The sequence below is a fragment of the Lepidochelys kempii genome, chromosome 2 (genome assembly GCF_965140285.1).
Source record: "Lepidochelys kempii isolate rLepKem1 chromosome 2, rLepKem1.hap1, whole genome shotgun sequence".
In the NCBI taxonomy this organism is placed as follows: Eukaryota; Metazoa; Chordata; order Testudines; family Cheloniidae; genus Lepidochelys; species Lepidochelys kempii.
This window is the reverse complement of record NC_136381.1, coordinates 191,422,299-191,439,178: the sequence shown is the minus strand read 5'-3', so window position 1 is coordinate 191,439,178 and position 16,880 is coordinate 191,422,299. Positions and strand designations below refer to the sequence as shown.

Genomic DNA, 16,880 nt, shown 5'->3' with positions numbered 1-16,880 from the left:
CCTAGTGTCCTTACGTATCAGCTTTTTTTAGTAACATTCTAAATGAGTATTGTACACAACCTTTGTCAATAAATGATTGGGCAGAGTGTATGAACTCAAAGCTATGAAGGAGAAAGCAGGCACCTTCTCTGTATGGTGCTGATTTTTTTTTTTTTTTTTTTTTTTTTTTTTTTAAATTCACTGTCTACAGGCCATGCAGACCAGACCCGCTCCAGGCAGGGTACATGGTCCTTTTTCAAAGGAATCGCTGTGAACTGCCTCATACACCCAGATTAAATGGCCTTGTACAGGCAAGACAAATCTCTGATCAGCCAAGGGGAATTCTAAATATATTCACTAAAACCACAAATAGCCACTTTTCTTAACAGTGAACGTGGCAGAGATCTTTAGATATGGCAAAATATACACATAAATAGACTTGTCTGCAGTGCTTCAACACATGGATTCAAAGATGAATTCATCTTAGAGAAGCTGTCATTGACAACCGAAGTTGGGAATCTGGGTCAAAGTCCCATAAACCTAACACAGAGGGCTTTTGACACACTGGAAGAAAGCACCTATGTATAAATTCCCAATAGAACAACGGTTAACGTTCATTTCAAGCATTAATCCTAGCAAGGTTAACACTGAGGTGAAAGCCATTAAAATGTAAGGTCCATGCACTATTCCTGTTTCTTTTTTACAGTATGTATCAACATACTTGTCCTGATAATTTATTGTATATTCCCATGTTCAATTAAAAGTGAATAATAGTTAACAAGTGCAAAGATCAGTGTGGTACCAAAACACCTGGAGGGGTTTGCTTTCAGAAAGCTTACTAAATATGAGGCAACCCATCTAAAGTCCTGAATGGATTGGCTTATCAAATCACATGCAGAACATCGATGCTTCTGGGAGGAATAAGCCCTTCAAGACATGTCATTGACACAGTAACCTTTGACACCGCCAGAGTAAAAAAATTAATTCCATATATCAAAACTGTGTTTTGGAAATGGGTAGTATTTCTCTAAGGGGTCACATAAGCCAAGAGGCCATAACTAGGTAGGAACAGAATAAACTGACTTCAGGTGTCTTTGATTTTAAAAAAAAAAAAAAATTCAATAATAAAGCCTTCAGATAGCAGACTGTCTCCACAACAGAGTGGATTGACTAGAAAACAAAAATAGGAAGCGGAACTTGAGTGCTGTTGAGGGCAAACCACCATCTCATCAGTAGGAAGGGTCTACTAGAAGTAACTAAATCCAGTTTTACATCTCCAATAAATGCAATCAAACAACCTCAAACTCTGCACAGTATATCATAAATACTTTCTGCAGTTGTTCACTGATATTTTGGTCACATATGAAAAGCTTACAGAAAACTTGTTGTATGGCTTTAGAAAAAGCCTGTATTCTGGGAGATCACCCCCCAAATCTACAAAACTTGAGTGTATCACCGCAATGTATGTCACGAGGAAATCTACAGGTACAATGTGACTAAACAGAGGGAACGTACTACACTTCAGATTGGTCCAAGAGTGGCTTGAGGGATATTGGCATTCTGTCAGTAAACTATCATAACCTGCAAGAAATAGACACTGGTGTGTAATGCCACACTTAAAACATTTTAACTTACTTTTGTATTCTTGCAGATATCTTTACATGCAAGCATTCTTATATTAGTGGTTTTTAATTGAGGCTGGGTGAAGGGTACAGAGTTTAACTTCATCTTGGAACCCCATTAACTCATGTAATTATGTGATTTTGTTTGTACTCCTGCTATTGCACTGTTTTCCTCTAGGCTTTGGAATACCTATTTGACTTACTAAATATTAGCTGTTACAATGCTGTACTGTATCCATTATTGTAGAGATCCCTGTACTAGATTGTTTAAACAATGTGCTTAAAAGGTGTTTAGTATAATGCTTCAGTTTTAGTAAACGCTTTGTTTTAAAATACATAGTGTATTAGAATATTAAAATTCCCTGTGGATTTCCAGAGGCTTTGTGCCACTTAAAGTATTGTGGCTGTCTGGAAACAAGTTGGATATCAACTGTTCTTTAGAATGTCAGTTTCTAGTCTTCATCCGTGTGTAAAGAAGTAATTTTTCAGCCATAAATGTATAGGTTAGTAAAATGAAAACTGAACTGTCATTTAGAATAGCAATTAATATAAATCATATTTCATAAATGTTGCTTATTAAACCTTACTGCTTATTGCAGGAGAGAGGCTCCTTCACAAAGAAGAAAAACAAACAAACCATACTGAACATGTTAAGCCATGAAATCAAATAAAATATAGATTGCATGTGACAGCTTGTTAAAAATTCAACTTTAAGTGTATAATCCAAAATAACAAGTGGTTTATATATGTATGTTTCATTTGTAGGTTAAGTATGAGTGCCTTTCAGAGGAAATAAAAATAGGGGATTATTACCTGAGATTATTGTTGGAGGAAGATGAAACTGAAGAGAGTGGAGCAATCAAAAAATCGTGAGCCACAGTTCAGTTTGTCTTCCTTATTTTTTTTTTCCTGAGGTTTAATGCATGTTTCCTTCAGTGTGAACTTTCTTCCGTTTTTACAGGTATGAATTTTTCAATGAACTTTATCACCGCTTCTTGCTCACCCCTAAAGTGAACATGAAATGTTTATGTCTACAAGCACTGGCCATTGTTTATGGAAGATGTCATGAAGAAATAGGACAATTTGGTGACACTAAATATATTGTTGGGATGTTGGAAAGGGTGAGTTTTCTTTGGCTGATATTTTTGGATAAAAATAAATGTTAATTGGTGGCTAGGAATAGCTTAGTCATTGATATGCTGCTGTCCAGTTTAGATTTCGGTATTGCAGACTTATCTTGAAGTTTCATTTGGAAGTTACTGCTGGATTGGGTCATTTTTAGTCAGTTTCTCTCCTCTAACTCAGTCTTAATTGACACGTTCTGCTGATGGAAGTCTATGATGATGGTATTTTTAGTCACGTTACTTTTAATATGCAGGAATAAATTTATTTGAAATGGGACAAATAGAAGCTCTACCTAAAGAGTAAAATAGAGATGAAAACAATATACACAGCATTCAATGCAGTTTTTTGTCTTCCACTTATTCCTGAAGCACATCAGGGTTTAACAGCAAACTTGGAGTTTTTGCACCCCTGTGGAGAGTAGACCTTCCACGAAGGGAGATGCTTTACCTTCAGAATGGCTTGTTCAAAGTGCATTGGCAGTGGTCTTTTAGACAGCATGTTTTCTCCAAAACTGTGGGTGTATTAGTATACTTAAGGATGATGCGTTGGAATTGTTTGTAACCGTAAAAACTTGGAAACCCTTTAGTGGTAAAGGCAGACACAAACCATGTTTAAGTACAGTTGAGTTAATAGGTTCTAATTCTTATGCCTGTTTAATCTGTTGAAGGTGAATTGAAGAGGTTTGGCCCATCGTCAGGGTAGTTCATGGTTGCACTTCTCTCGTAGCAATTGAAATTAACATTTTAAGCTTTAGAGAGCTGCCTTTTTTACAATGCTCTTGTCTTAGTAGTCTGGCAGTTCTTTCTGGAGAAACATTAACTCAAGCCTTAAATGGGAGCTCATCTTTCATTTAAGTGCATTTAAATTATAAACTCATACATGCTTTAATACCAAATCAGTAATAGGATATAAGATAATAAAAATCAGTTAACATTTAAAACTCCATTTCACAGTGAATTCTATAGCATGTCTATTTGGCAGTGGTATTTTTACCTTTCCCATAACATGAACAATTAACATGGATTAGGTGTGGTTCAGAAGAAAGTTGCATGCTTGAAATTACTTTGCACAAACAGACTTCACAGCAAACTGTAGAAATTATTCAAGAGCTGTTTTTAGTGTGAAAACAAATCCAATAATACTTCCAAAATTAGTGAGACTGTTTATAGTGACTTGCAAGATATTTTTGAAAATGTTTGAGACTTTTGTAACATGTTTGCCAATACCATTTTATATATACATTTTTCTGAAATCTTACTGTTATAAGTAGCCTTATCTGTTGTTGCACAGTTTTTATGTTTGTCACGAGATATTTGAGAATTGGATTTTACTCTCTGGTTAATGCAACATGCTAATTTTTTGAGGCTTGAATAATTTGTATTTCCTGTTGGACATGTTTGACTTGTTCTCTCTCTCTCTCTCTTCCCCCCCCCCCATTTTTTTAACCCCAAAAGTGCACAGATAGACTTGAGCGGGACAGATTGATACTATTCCTTAACAAGCTCATTTTAAATAAGGTAGGAGTACTTAAAAGATTTTTATTCTTCTAGTACTTAAAAGAAAATTCATAAAGTATGGATACATTTCTTAAACTGTTAAAATGATCTCCAGTTTGAAACTAATGCTCTGAGTTGATTTTAAAAACTGTAACTGAATATCTAATCTTTTGTTCACTTCATGGAAAGAAAGATCTCTTATTAGATGCAAATGTTAAGGGTAAAACTCTCTACATTTCTGGCACAGATGCTATCTCTATAGGCATGATTTAGCATTTTTGAATGGGTAATGAGGGGATAAGGAAGTATAAATGTTCTGTGCTAGATTTCTAAAGAATATGGTTGAGTGTGAGGAGAGTTGAAATCTCACCTTTGAATCCCATTTAAAATACTATACAAAGGTGGCACTTACAGTGCTTTTTACGTGTCCATAACACACTTCTATAATGCTCACATGAAATAAATGTGAAGGTTTTCTCTCTTGTTTACAGAAAAATGTTAAGGACCTCATGGATTCAAATGGCATTAGAATCCTTGTGGATCTGCTTACCATGGCACATCTCCACACAAGCAGGGCTACAGTACCATTGCAAGTATGAGGTCTTTTGGTTTATTCACACTATACCTTTTTTGAGGAACTTTTTAAAATCTGACACCATTTTAAAGGGTGCTTGGTCAGAAACTAGGATTTTATGAAATTCAGTCTTTTAAGGCTGATATCTTTTACTTATAAAAATGTTGAAAAACTCACAAAAGTAAGGAAACAAGCTGAAGTTTCTCTACCAACCATAACTTTGTCCTTGTTTCCCTGCACATACTATTTACAGTCTAAGCCTTCTTTAGCACCACCCAACTCTCATACCCCCCTCCTAATGCAGATCATTGTAAAATCCCCTCCATAAACTAGCTAGCTTCCAAATTGCTAAAGTCATATGGGATCAAGACTGGATCTTGCATTAAATTGGGTGCATCATTTATATATAAATATTTAACTTTTAGAGCAATGTGATTGAAGCAGCACCAGATATGAAGAGAGAAAGTGAGAAAGAGTGGTACTTTGGCAATGCAGATAAAGAGAGGAGCGGTCCTTACAGCTTTACAGAGGTATCGTATTCTTTTTATGGCTGATTCATAAAATAATTAAACTTAAGAACGGCCATATTGGGTCAGAGTAGCCCAATATCCTGTCTTCCAACAGTGACCAATGCGGAAATGAACAGAACAGGGTAACTGAGTGATCCATCCGCTGTCATCCAGTTTCAGCTTCTGTCAGTCAGAGGCTTAGGGATGCCCAGAACATGGGGTTGTGTCTCTGACCATCTTGGCTAATAGCCATTGATGGACTTATCCTCCATGAACTTAACTAGTTGTACTTTTGGACTTCACAACATCACCTGGCAATGAATTCCACAGGTTGACTGTGCATTGTGTGAAGAAGTATTTCCTTATGTTTGTTTTAAACCTGTTTCCTATTTTTATTGAGTGATCCCTGGTTCTTGTGTTTATATGAAGGGGTAAATAACATTTCCTTATTCACTTTCTCCACTCCATTCCTGGTTTTGATAGACATATCTCACACACACCCAGTAGTCTCTCTTCTAAAATTATCAATCCCAGTCATCTTAATCTCTCCTCATATGGATGCTGTTCCATATCCTTAGTAATTTTTGTTGCCCTCTGTACTTTTTTCCAATTCTAATATATCTTTTTTGAGATGGGACGTGGGCATACTCTGGATATATATGTAGTGACATTATGATATTATCTATCACTTTCCTAATGGTCCCTAACATTGTAAGGGGTGTTTTTTTTGACAGCTGCACACTGAGCAGATGTTTTCAGAGAACTATCCACAATGACCCCAAGATCTCTCTTGAGCTATGACAGCTAATTGAGACCCCATCATTTTGTACGTCTAGTTGGGATTATGTTTTCCAATGTGTATTACTTTGGAATCGGTGTTCCTTTTTCAAGAGGTCAGGATATTGTGTGTTTATAGAAGAGGAAAGAGTCTACACTACTCCAATACGTGCACATTGTTTAGCATAACTTATCAGATATTGAGTAGATAATCCCCCCCCCCCCAAGTTTGAGACTTCATGGAGTCCTACGTAATAAAGGAGAGTGATACTGTCACCACCTCTGACTATAACTGGCATTCTAATAGCATGGTGGAGTTCCACAGGCTACTGCTTGTATCTGCCATATGGTGGAATGAATTAGTCTTCTAGTTTACTGCTCTCTGAGCCAGTTGGAGGTCCATCATAAAAAGAAATCTTATTTAACATGAAAATGGTATTAAAATGTAAAGATGTGCACTGGCATACCAAATTACTGTTGTAATTAATTGTCTTACACTTAGTCCACATCCAATATATATTTAGTATTGTTCTGATGGTACCCAATAAGCTTAATATACACAACCTCTGAAAAATGTGGGTTTGGCACATTTAATGTTTCGATTCATAAGCTTCTAATTTTGTTGTGCTAAGGAAAGATTAAATTCTCAAAGGAAATCAGCGATCTAATCATTTTGGATACGGTGTTTGTGCATTTTATCTTCGTAACACAAACTACCAAATGGTGTATAAAATAGTATTTTTAAGAGTACTAGAATCAAAGCTTTTAGAGTTATAATTCTGTGTAGCCTCCAAATGAGATCAATAATGCAATTTACTATAATGACTTGACTTAAATTCAGTTGAAAATCTCTTCCAAGTTGGTTTTCTTTTGCTTTTCTGGACCCTTTTTTCCTATCCTACACAAGGGTAGATTTTACAGTTCTTAAAGGGAACAGGAATATTTTAAGCTGTATTGGTTTTTCATAGCAAAAAACTTGGAGGGCATCTGATTTTATATGCATTATGAGCTACCAAGACAAGTAATGAAAAATGCCAGAAAACCTTACTGCTTATAGTGTGAAGCATCTAACTTGTACCTCTGACTTTAAAAAAGATGCAGGAATTATGGACCAAGGGAAAGCTGACTGCAAAAACACGGTGTTGGGCTCAGGGTATGGATGGCTGGAGACCATTGCAGTTTATCCCTCAGCTTAAATGGTGCTTGCTAGCCAATGGACAGGCTGTGCTGAATGAGACTGACCTTGCCACACTTATCCTCAACATGTTGATCACAATGTGTGGCTATTTTCCCAGCAGGTAATGAGTCTTTTTAGTTCCAAGAGAAGAAAATGGCTGGAACTTTCCATGGTTGTAGCAAATGTGCATAATTGCTATTCCAGTTTTATTGATACATTATATGGGAGAAACTTTTTTTTAAACAGGACATGCATCTACCATCTCGTAGCAAATTTCATTTGGTTAGTGAACATGGAAGTTTTAATCTTTCTACCATGAAGGGAGAGATGAACTAACACAGTTTTATGATGGGACAAAGATAAATCCATTTAATAGAAGTGCCATAAAACTTCATGGTCACTGCTTCTCAAACTGAAATTACAGTAACTTAACATTGTCTTGAAAATTATAACACAAGTGAATGTCTCCAGTTACTTTGATAGCATTAGAAATATAATCAAACGTCTTATAACTCTTCTTAAACAGATAGCTAATCTCATTGTTTCCATACTTAATGTGAATTTTACTAAACCTCACTGATATATTCTATATCAAAGCTAAGACCAGGTGAAAGTTTGAATATTTAAGAAATGAGGATAGAAAACTTGTCAGAATGTATATTCAGGATCTTGATATCAACCCAGTCCATTGGATCAAAATCTAAAATCTGCCTGAGAAATCAGTTCAAAAACATTTAAAATAAAAGCACAAATACTGTATTTATATTTATGTATTATACACTAAAAACATTGATTGGGAAAATACATATTTTAGGGATCAAGATAATGCCATTATAAGACCTTTGCCCAGAGTAAAGAGGCTGCTTTCAGACAGTACTTGCCTTCCCCATATTACTCAGGTAAGTTGCTTGTTTTGTCAGTCTGTTCTTTCGAAATGTGTAACTATCCAGAAATGATTCCCGCTAACTTAATATAATTTAACAGTTATTGTATCCTGGGCTGTTGTACTTTATTCTTTCTGCTATATTTCACTAACATATTTTTTGGGTTTAATTTTGATTAGCTGGTTAAAGTTAGTTTGTTTTATGGCTACTGATCATCTAAAATTTGTAGATGCTCCATGTAAATTCTGTCTGTCTTCTTTTCAGCTGCTGTTGACGTTTGACCCTATCCTTGTTGAGAAAGTTGCCATATTGCTGTTCCACATCATGCAAGATAACCCACAATTATCTCGTTTTTATCTAAGTGGAGTATTCTTCTTTATCATGATGTACACAGGTTCCAATGTACTTCCTGTTGCAAGGTAAGGACAAGAGGAATGGTGAAAATAACAATTTTAGGTATTTATGCGTGGAACTGCCTCTGCATATTAATACTCCTAACTAGATAGGGGAACCTGTTACTTCTATCAAGCAGTGAACAGCAAGGTTTTTATAGTGGCTTGCTTGTTTGCTTCTGTACAAGTGATTACACTATAAAAAACTTCATGTCCACTTTGGTAATGTGCATACATTTACAGTTTAGTTGAACTGAAGTAGTGTTTGGGGGAGTGTGTGCATATACTGTGCCCAGCTGTACAGCTAAAATCATATATCTGGTCAAGGTTTCCAATGACTTAAAGCCATTAGAGCAAGTTCCAATTATCTATACATAATACCAGAATTAGAAGAAATATTGTAGGCTTTTGATGTGTACTATTTGAGCTTTTATTTTTATAATAGTTGGGTTTCAACAAAGGCTCTGATCTTGCGATGAGATTCATATAAGGGTCCATAAAACTCATTGCAGGATCAATGCCTAAAACACTTTAATGTAAACATTCACGTTTATCAGACTTGTATCTTCAAGCATGTCTAAATTGCTTTCTATTAAGCAAATGAATTTGAGTTTTAAAGCAGTTTTGCTGCATGTAATAAATTATTCTTCCCATACATTATGAATTCAAAGTCTACGTGCTCTATGCAACAGAATGTCAGAAATAAGTTCTCTGTTTGTAAATTAGTCATTTACAACTTGTAAAAAATTCAAAGCTTTCTATAAAGCTTATAGGAGGCAAAAAATCTAGGGTTAAGCTATAAATTTGATATGAAGACAGGACTGAAATGAAAAAGCAAATGCATTTTTGAATCAGCACCTATACTGCTGTTTTCTGCAAAGCCTCATTGAGAATATCACTGAACTGAAACATTACTTTTTCTCCTAGGTTTTTGAAGTACACTCATACAAAACAAGCTTTCAAGTCTGAAGAGGTGAGTAGAAATTACTAGTATAAAAACATTTATTTTTGCTCTCATAAACGAAGTTAATTAATTCTATATTAAATATTTTCTGAAGTATACTCCTTCAGTTTTCAATCTTTCTACCTTGTGCTTACGTCCTCATCATAAATGGACACTTTCGTCTTCTATTTTGTTAAAGATAAAGATTCTTTCCCTCCTTGCACTCCATGTTTAAAGTCCTCTTTTTTTTAAAAAAACAAACAAACAAACCCAAACCTCCGCCCCTCACCTTGAGCAGACAACTACCTAATTCTCTTGGCTGTGTTGCTTGTGACCGTTGTGCTTTCAGTAATTCATTACAAAATGAACTATATTCCCTCACCAAATACAGGGCATAGAGACTCCTATATTCTTGACTTCTGTCAGTCAAGTCTGCTTTGAGTCTCCTTTAGAAAGCATTTTGTTTGTAATATCTGCTCTTTCTCTTGGTTTCTAGAGAAGACCATGAAGAAATGCCATTTGCATAGCCAAGTAACTTTTCTCGCTGCTCATTCAATGTCGCTGCTCATTCAATGCAATCAGTGCATTAAACATACTCTTCTTTTCTAAACCAAGCATTGGCAACTAAGATGTGAAGAAGTTTATTTTAGTAGTGCTACAAATAGTGATTGGAGTAACAATCCAAGCAACTACTTGTTCCTCTTACAATTAGACCCTTTGAGACACCTAGATCTCACTGCTTACCACCTCTCCAGGCAACATTCCCATTGGCTAGGAGTGGGATTTCACTAGATACTGCCTATTTGCATGTCTCTTGTGTGCGTCTAGGCATGTAGCAAAAGAACTAACTTGGGTCTTAAAGTGAGGTGAGTGAACACTTTAAGATGACCAGAGAAGTCTGGTTTCTGAGACTGAATTTTTTGTCTTAGGAAGCTTCAAAATGGGACATTGGCTTGTAATGTGTTAATGAAAAACCTTCACTAGAACCCCATGGAAATAATAGGGGGAAGCACATTCCCTATATTCAGTGGCAGAGAGAGACAAAATCTGGTGGACTCAATTACCTTCCCCATCCAACATCTTGTACAGGAGTAAAATCATACAGATTTGTACAGCTTGTGTGGCCTCTATCTTCCGAGCTTGCAGCTAGGATGACTGCAATTGGCATTTCAAAAGAGGTCTGTTTATTCTTCATAACACAAGTGGAAGCAGCTTTGAGCTAAGATGAGTTTGGAGCACCTTCTGGCTTGGCCAGTACACCGATCCGTGAAACTCTTTTCACTTTGTGGACCATAAGTCTCTGATATCAGTTGTGTTCCTCCAAGTGGAATAGCTGTGTACACACAGTGCCTAGTAAATGATCAAGCTAAAGGAATCCAAAAAAAACAAAGAAATAGACGTAGTTCACTGGTCTGAAGTGGCAAAAATTAAGAACTTGGAACTGTAACCATTATTTTTAGGTTGTTATATATTAGGAACTCCTTGTCCAAGTCATTTTAAACGTTGTATGAAGGTTCCTGGCCAAAGTAGAATTTAACATTACAATTTTGAGATGAATTTGAATTTTGCCAATTTTAGTAGGGAGAAGGCCAAATATGGCTTTTAATGGAAACTTGGTTGCAGCTTAATAAACTGTAGGGAACTACATTGATCCAAGCTAAGGTCTTAATAAACTGTGAGAAGTAGTGCTTGTTGGTGTTAATACTCAGTCACCTTTTTAAAGGGGATAAATTGCCCTTGCAGAAAGTGCATCTTAATTCACCTACTCTACTTATGTCCGAGTGTTAAAGCTGAACCAGGGGAGGAGATAGTATCCAGAAGCTGCTTATCGTGCTAGTCTGATGGTGGTTTCCCAAGGATTGGTTTCTTCCTTTCTTTTGATATAGAAGGCTTGCAATACATTGTTTTGTCTGAAATATTTAGCAGTATCTTTATGCTTTACAGTCACCCTAAAGTCACATTTTAAACCATATAAAAATTGAATAATCTTACAAAAATAAAATTGTAGAGCTGCACTTATATTGCTACTATAGTATGTGTGCCTGTCTGCCTGTAGTACTATGCCTCTGAATTAAACATACTTCCTATTAGCATTCTTATAGTAAGCAGGATCCAAGAACATTCCTTGTTCTGTAAACCAGCGTAACTTTCCATGTACTGATCTACTTTATTCAAGGTATGAAGGATGCTAGCTCACATCAGATTTTTTTTTTAATTCATGATATCAAAAAAGATTTATGATATCGTTGCCTGTTAAACTCTTTAAACTTAAACTAGATCATTGATGTAGCAAACAATTTGACCAGTAAATGATATAATTAAATCTATCTGGATAGCTTTTAGGAATTTTAGATAGGATTTTTGGCTCACAGGAGACCAAGTGACAATTTTGAGTTCTGTATAGAGACTTGCTGCTTGTTCTAGTCTTGCCATTGGCTGCAAAATGAATATTCTACAATAAACTTCAGTGTCTTATGCTTTCCATTGATGAGCTGAACCATACTGCTGTTGGACATAACTACAATGACTTTAAGATTAGTGTTTCTTATAGTCCACTGCTTTATATCGCTAAGGATGATGGGCTTCACTGCCCTGGGTGTAAAACTGGTATACTTTTTAAAGTGCTATGACTGTTCTGGGTTAACAACTGTGACTTACAGTATATTACTTAGCTGTGTTTCACTCCTTTACAAGTAATGTGAAGATGACTCATGGTCAGCATCCTTTTAAAAAATCAGCCTCCTTAGCCACTCTTACATGTAAGTAGCTGTTACTGACTATCAAATTGTTGCATACTTGAAGCTATGTAAAGAAACTTTACGAACATATTTAAGATCCTAATCAGTTTAATTGAATTCCACTGTAAAATAGGAAAGCCTTATCCCGGAGTATGTTAATCATTCAATGAGTGTGATCAAACTACAGCTTAACTTGGAAACACCTCAATACCTGTGAAATTCTTTCATTTTAGACAAAAGGGCAAGATATAGTTCAAAGAAGTATACTAGGACACATCCTTCCTGAAGCAATGGTGTGTTATTTAGAAAACTATGAGCCAGAAAAATTTTCTGAAATTTTCCTTGGGGAATTTGACACTCCAGAAGCGATTTGGAGCAATGAAATGAGGTAAGTATTTTTATCTATTTCCCATTAAATAGGGGATCCAGTCTTTTGATTAAACTTGTATTAAGTGCATACCATGTGATTTGATCTTGGGCAAAGAGGGCTCAGTGGCTCATTTCACTTTGCTGTAGTAGCAGTTGCCTGTAGAAACTCTCTCCAGTGAAATGGATTTAGTTGTCCCAATTAAGTCTTCAGCCCTCTGTTCACATCATAAAGCCAGGAAATGACATGGCACAACAAAGTCTCTCTTCAAAAGAAGCCCATGGTACAAATATAAGTGTCATGGAACAGTTACGCCATTTCACTTTAAATTCTCCAGCAGTTTGCTTCATGCCTGCCTATGTCATGCTTAGTTAGTGTCAGTAAATGTTATCTGTCTCTAGAGTCTGACCATTCTTTACGGTTTCCTCGCTAAACTACATGGTGTTACAAATCACATAATTCCTGCCTGGATAACATACCTCTCTGGTTGCTAGGGCATTTCCCATATAAAGCATGGAAAATCTTTCTAATTATATATCTTTTTATATAAATCTAAATCTTCAGTGTTAAAACAAATTTCAGACTGCTCTCGAATAGGTAGGCAGAACTGTGTACACACCTTCTGTATTACTGCTTAATTTTTTGTTTGTTTTTTGGTGTCTTAAAATTAAAACCAGTGACATGAGATTATAGGACTGTAGTATCCCAAATTGCATAAGACTTTTAATCTGTTCAAGAAAATATGGCTAATTATGGGAAATTAAACGCTTGTCAAAAATGCTTAGTAGTGTACTTATGAAAAGTACCTGACCAAAACCTTGTATTGGTGTAATTCTCAATGTTTGCAATTCAAAGGCGCCTTATGATCGAGAAGATTGCTGCTCACCTTGCTGACTTCACCCCTCGTCTTCAAAGTAATACAAGAGCACTCTATCAATACTGCCCCATACCAGTTATCAACTATCCACAACTGGAGAATGAGCTGTTCTGTAACATTTATTACCTCAAACACCTGTGTGATACACTCCTGTTTCCAGATTGGCCAATTAAAGATCCTGTAAGTCCAGAAATCTTTCTATACTTGTATATCCATAGTGCACATGCACAGACCTAACACTCAAACATTTCTAAAATCCAAAAAATCCAGGAGTGGCATATTCTTAATAGTTGGCCTCAAACCTTGTTTCCTCCATAAACCTCAATATACTTTGGTTTACACTGCAAGTTCCTGTAACAACTTAAGCATGATGAACTAAAAATCAGTATTGGGTAAACGGGAATATAACTGAGTTGTTCACTGAATTCTCGATTATGGCATGAAAAAACTATGCTGCTGCTGTAACAGATATGATTGCTCATACTTACCTTTGTTTCAGCAACTCTTGGGATGTCTACACTGCAGTGTGAGTCTGGGATTTGAATTCAGGCTCAAGGCCCCTACCCCTTCCATCTACGCATAAATCTTACTAATCAGGGCTCAGACCCAGGGTCCCAGGAGGTGGAGGGTCTGAGCCTGAGTCAAGCCAAGACCTGGGTTTAAGCCATATTGCTTTGCAGTTTGTAAAGACAGACCCACTGGACTCGTCCTCTGGGACTCCACCAGAAATATTCCATGATCCCACAGGCCAGCTATCTTTGCCCTCTGGGCAGTCGAGTCTGGTGGAGAGTCAAGTTTTCCCACAGTGCACTACAAACAAAGGACTAGAGCAACCAAATTTTGAGAGGGTGCTAGGAAGTCTGGGATATGGGAGGTTGGACTTAGTCTGCCCACATAAAACTGTGTAGACACTGGGGCCCCAGGTTGGGACACAGGGTTCAACAGCTCCTAACCTGCGGTTACAAATGAGTGTAGACACTCAGACCTAGGTTAACAAACCCAGAGTATGCTAACTGAGTTCTGCTAACCCTGGGCTTAAAGAGACTAATCCGGATAAGTAACCTGGCAAACTTTTAGTAACACTTTTTTTAATGCTTAAACTTGTAAAGCATAACAAGAAACCTAGACTTAGACTTCATAGATGGCGATGTCTACTTTGACAGTTAACCCAGGTGATTGGCACCTCAGTTAGCCTAGCAAGGGTGAGAGCATCCTTGCAGCAAAGCCATATCTGCATTACAGTTTCTGCACTCATGCATGTGCCTGGAAACGTAGCCCATAGTTCTTTGTGCTGAGATCCTGTAAGACTTACCCAGGAAATTGGGAGATAAGGATAAACTTATTTATCCTTTTGGGGAATTGTGGTAAAGACACTGGAGGACTGCTGGCACTTGAATTATTTTATTTATTTATTTTTATTTTTCCCCTGTGCCCTCAATACAAAGTAGATGGGTTCTATCCTGACTTAGAACAGAGCCTGGGTTGTAGCCCTCCCATACAGCCAGGTAAATTGGTCTGTGCTTAAAGAGCCTCTAAAAAGCCAGGTCAGAGGTTTTTCATTTGTGAATGGTAGTGGGGTTAAGGCTACTGTGCAGCGTAGATATGATATTCTCTTTGTGTTTGCAGTTCACCTCACTTGGACAATGAAACTAAAGGTCTTGTGTAGTCACTTATTCCTTATATTCAAAGGAATTCTTACTTGTCTTAAATTACCCATTGAAACTTACAAAATGTAAATGTTTTCATAATTTTAACTTAAAAGTTGCAACAAAGCTACTTGGCAGAGTTCAGGTTAATCAAATGCTAAGAATCAGTCTAAAAATATCACTTTAGTGCTATAACTCTGAGGCTAATTTTAACTTACTCATGTCCAAAATATCTAAATGGAATTCCCCAAACAAAGATGAAGACCTACCAGGTCTTTCAGGTACAGTACACTTTCTAGAGCTCTGTCCACTCCAAATTTAAATGAAACACATTTTTAAGAACAAGACCGCAGTGTGGAGCAAAATCAGAATCCCAGGGTACGTCAGTTCAGGATAAAAACTACCTTAGAAAGCATTTAAAATAGGAGTATCTAAGTGATGTTACATGCTAACATTAAAAAAAATTTCACCTCTGAATTAAGTCTAGCTACCTATATATATTAGCATTTAGCCACAAACTGGAGAACAGCTTTATTTGCAAGTAACTCAAATAGGCAACATTACCTGTGTTCAAATCAACTAATATACAAATTTCCAGTGATTGATGGTGGAAAGATTAAATTAAAATAGGTTTCAGAGTAGCAGCTGTGTTAGTCTGTATTCGCAAAAAGAAAAGGAGTACTTGTGGCACCTTAGAAACGAACACATTTATTTGAGCATAAGCTTTCGTGAGCTACAGAGCTCACTTCATTGGATGCTTATGCTCAAATTGGTTAGTCTCTGAGGTGCCACAAGTACTCCTTTTCTTTTTTTAAATTAAAGTAGTTAGTCCATAACCAAGAGCTTCACAACATCTGAATTTCTTATCAGTACTACTTCAGTATCAAGTGCTGACAAGTATGTTTGACACTGTCCATAATATCCTTAATGGATTTTAATTTCAGGTTAAATTGTTAAAAGATACTCTGGAGGCTTGGAAGAAGGAGGTAGAAAAGAAGCCACCTACAATGTCAACAGATGATGCTTATGAAGTTCTTAACCTTCCAAAAGGACAAGGACAGTAAGTTGCCATAAAACTTCCTAAAACAAAACTGAAGTAACTGCTACATTGTTTGTTTTATATCATAAATTACTCCAGATAAATTGAAACTTTGATCTCAGTTTATGGTACCCAAAGCTGGAGATATCTGAAAACCAGCTATCAGATGGCATTGTGTTTCAGGCATTTAATTGATGCTAATGATGGTGGCTACCTTTATTCAGCATGGAATAAATGCTGAAAAAATCCAAAACTGTTTGATTTGATATTCTATATATAAAAAGTGGTACTTGCATTAATTTGGGGAAAAAACGTCTGTTTCAGTCTTGAGCTCACGCCAAACTGCTGTACTGGATCCAAACCTTGGGTCCCACATACTCTCTGCTTTCTGGGGCTGGGCAGAATTTAACTTTCTCTATGAGCGTGTAGGCATACACTCCAGGTACAGCCTCCAGGTCTGACATTCCTGTTGCCAGTGGGGACCCTGCAGTCCAATTGCATAGACTCTGAAGTTAGGGCCAGTTCCTGCAAGCCTCACAGTAGCTGTTTGCACACTGAGTTCTGTCAAAGCTGTGACCTGCTTGTTTACTGTTCCCTCTTTTGGGACTACATGACTACAAGCAAGTAATATACAATCTGCAAAGGGATTTCTAAAGGCACATCCTTTACGCATAGAGAAATCGTAAGATGTACAGATCCATGCAAAAATAAGTATCCGCAAGCAAAATCCTTCCT

The 16,880-nt window shown here is 36.6% G+C and overlaps 1 protein-coding gene across 12 annotated transcripts in view; it reads left to right on the top strand.

Moving 5' to 3' along the window:
* Window positions 1-16,880, top strand: part of DNAJC13 (DnaJ heat shock protein family (Hsp40) member C13) — a 131,857-nt gene that overhangs the window by 52,971 nt on the left and 62,006 nt on the right. For 11 of the 12 annotated variants that reach the window (XM_073333222.1, XM_073333217.2, XM_078851735.1 and 8 more), the window contains 12 exons: window positions 2,367-2,470; window positions 2,563-2,722; window positions 4,181-4,243; window positions 4,714-4,815; window positions 5,222-5,326; window positions 7,178-7,380; window positions 8,074-8,158; window positions 8,408-8,562; window positions 9,463-9,508; window positions 12,450-12,604; window positions 13,439-13,640; window positions 16,051-16,166. In XM_073333222.1, the coding sequence (XP_073189323.1) occupies window positions 2,367-2,470; window positions 2,563-2,722; window positions 4,181-4,243; window positions 4,714-4,815; window positions 5,222-5,326; window positions 7,178-7,380; window positions 8,074-8,158; window positions 8,408-8,562; window positions 9,463-9,508; window positions 12,450-12,604; window positions 13,439-13,640; window positions 16,051-16,166 (1,496 nt within the window). The remainder of the gene's footprint in view (window positions 1-2,366; window positions 2,471-2,562; window positions 2,723-4,180; window positions 4,244-4,713; window positions 4,816-5,221; window positions 5,327-7,177; window positions 7,381-8,073; window positions 8,159-8,407; window positions 8,563-9,462; window positions 9,509-12,449; window positions 12,605-13,438; window positions 13,641-16,050; window positions 16,167-16,880) is intronic. The other variant, XM_073333218.2, reaches the window with a different exon arrangement.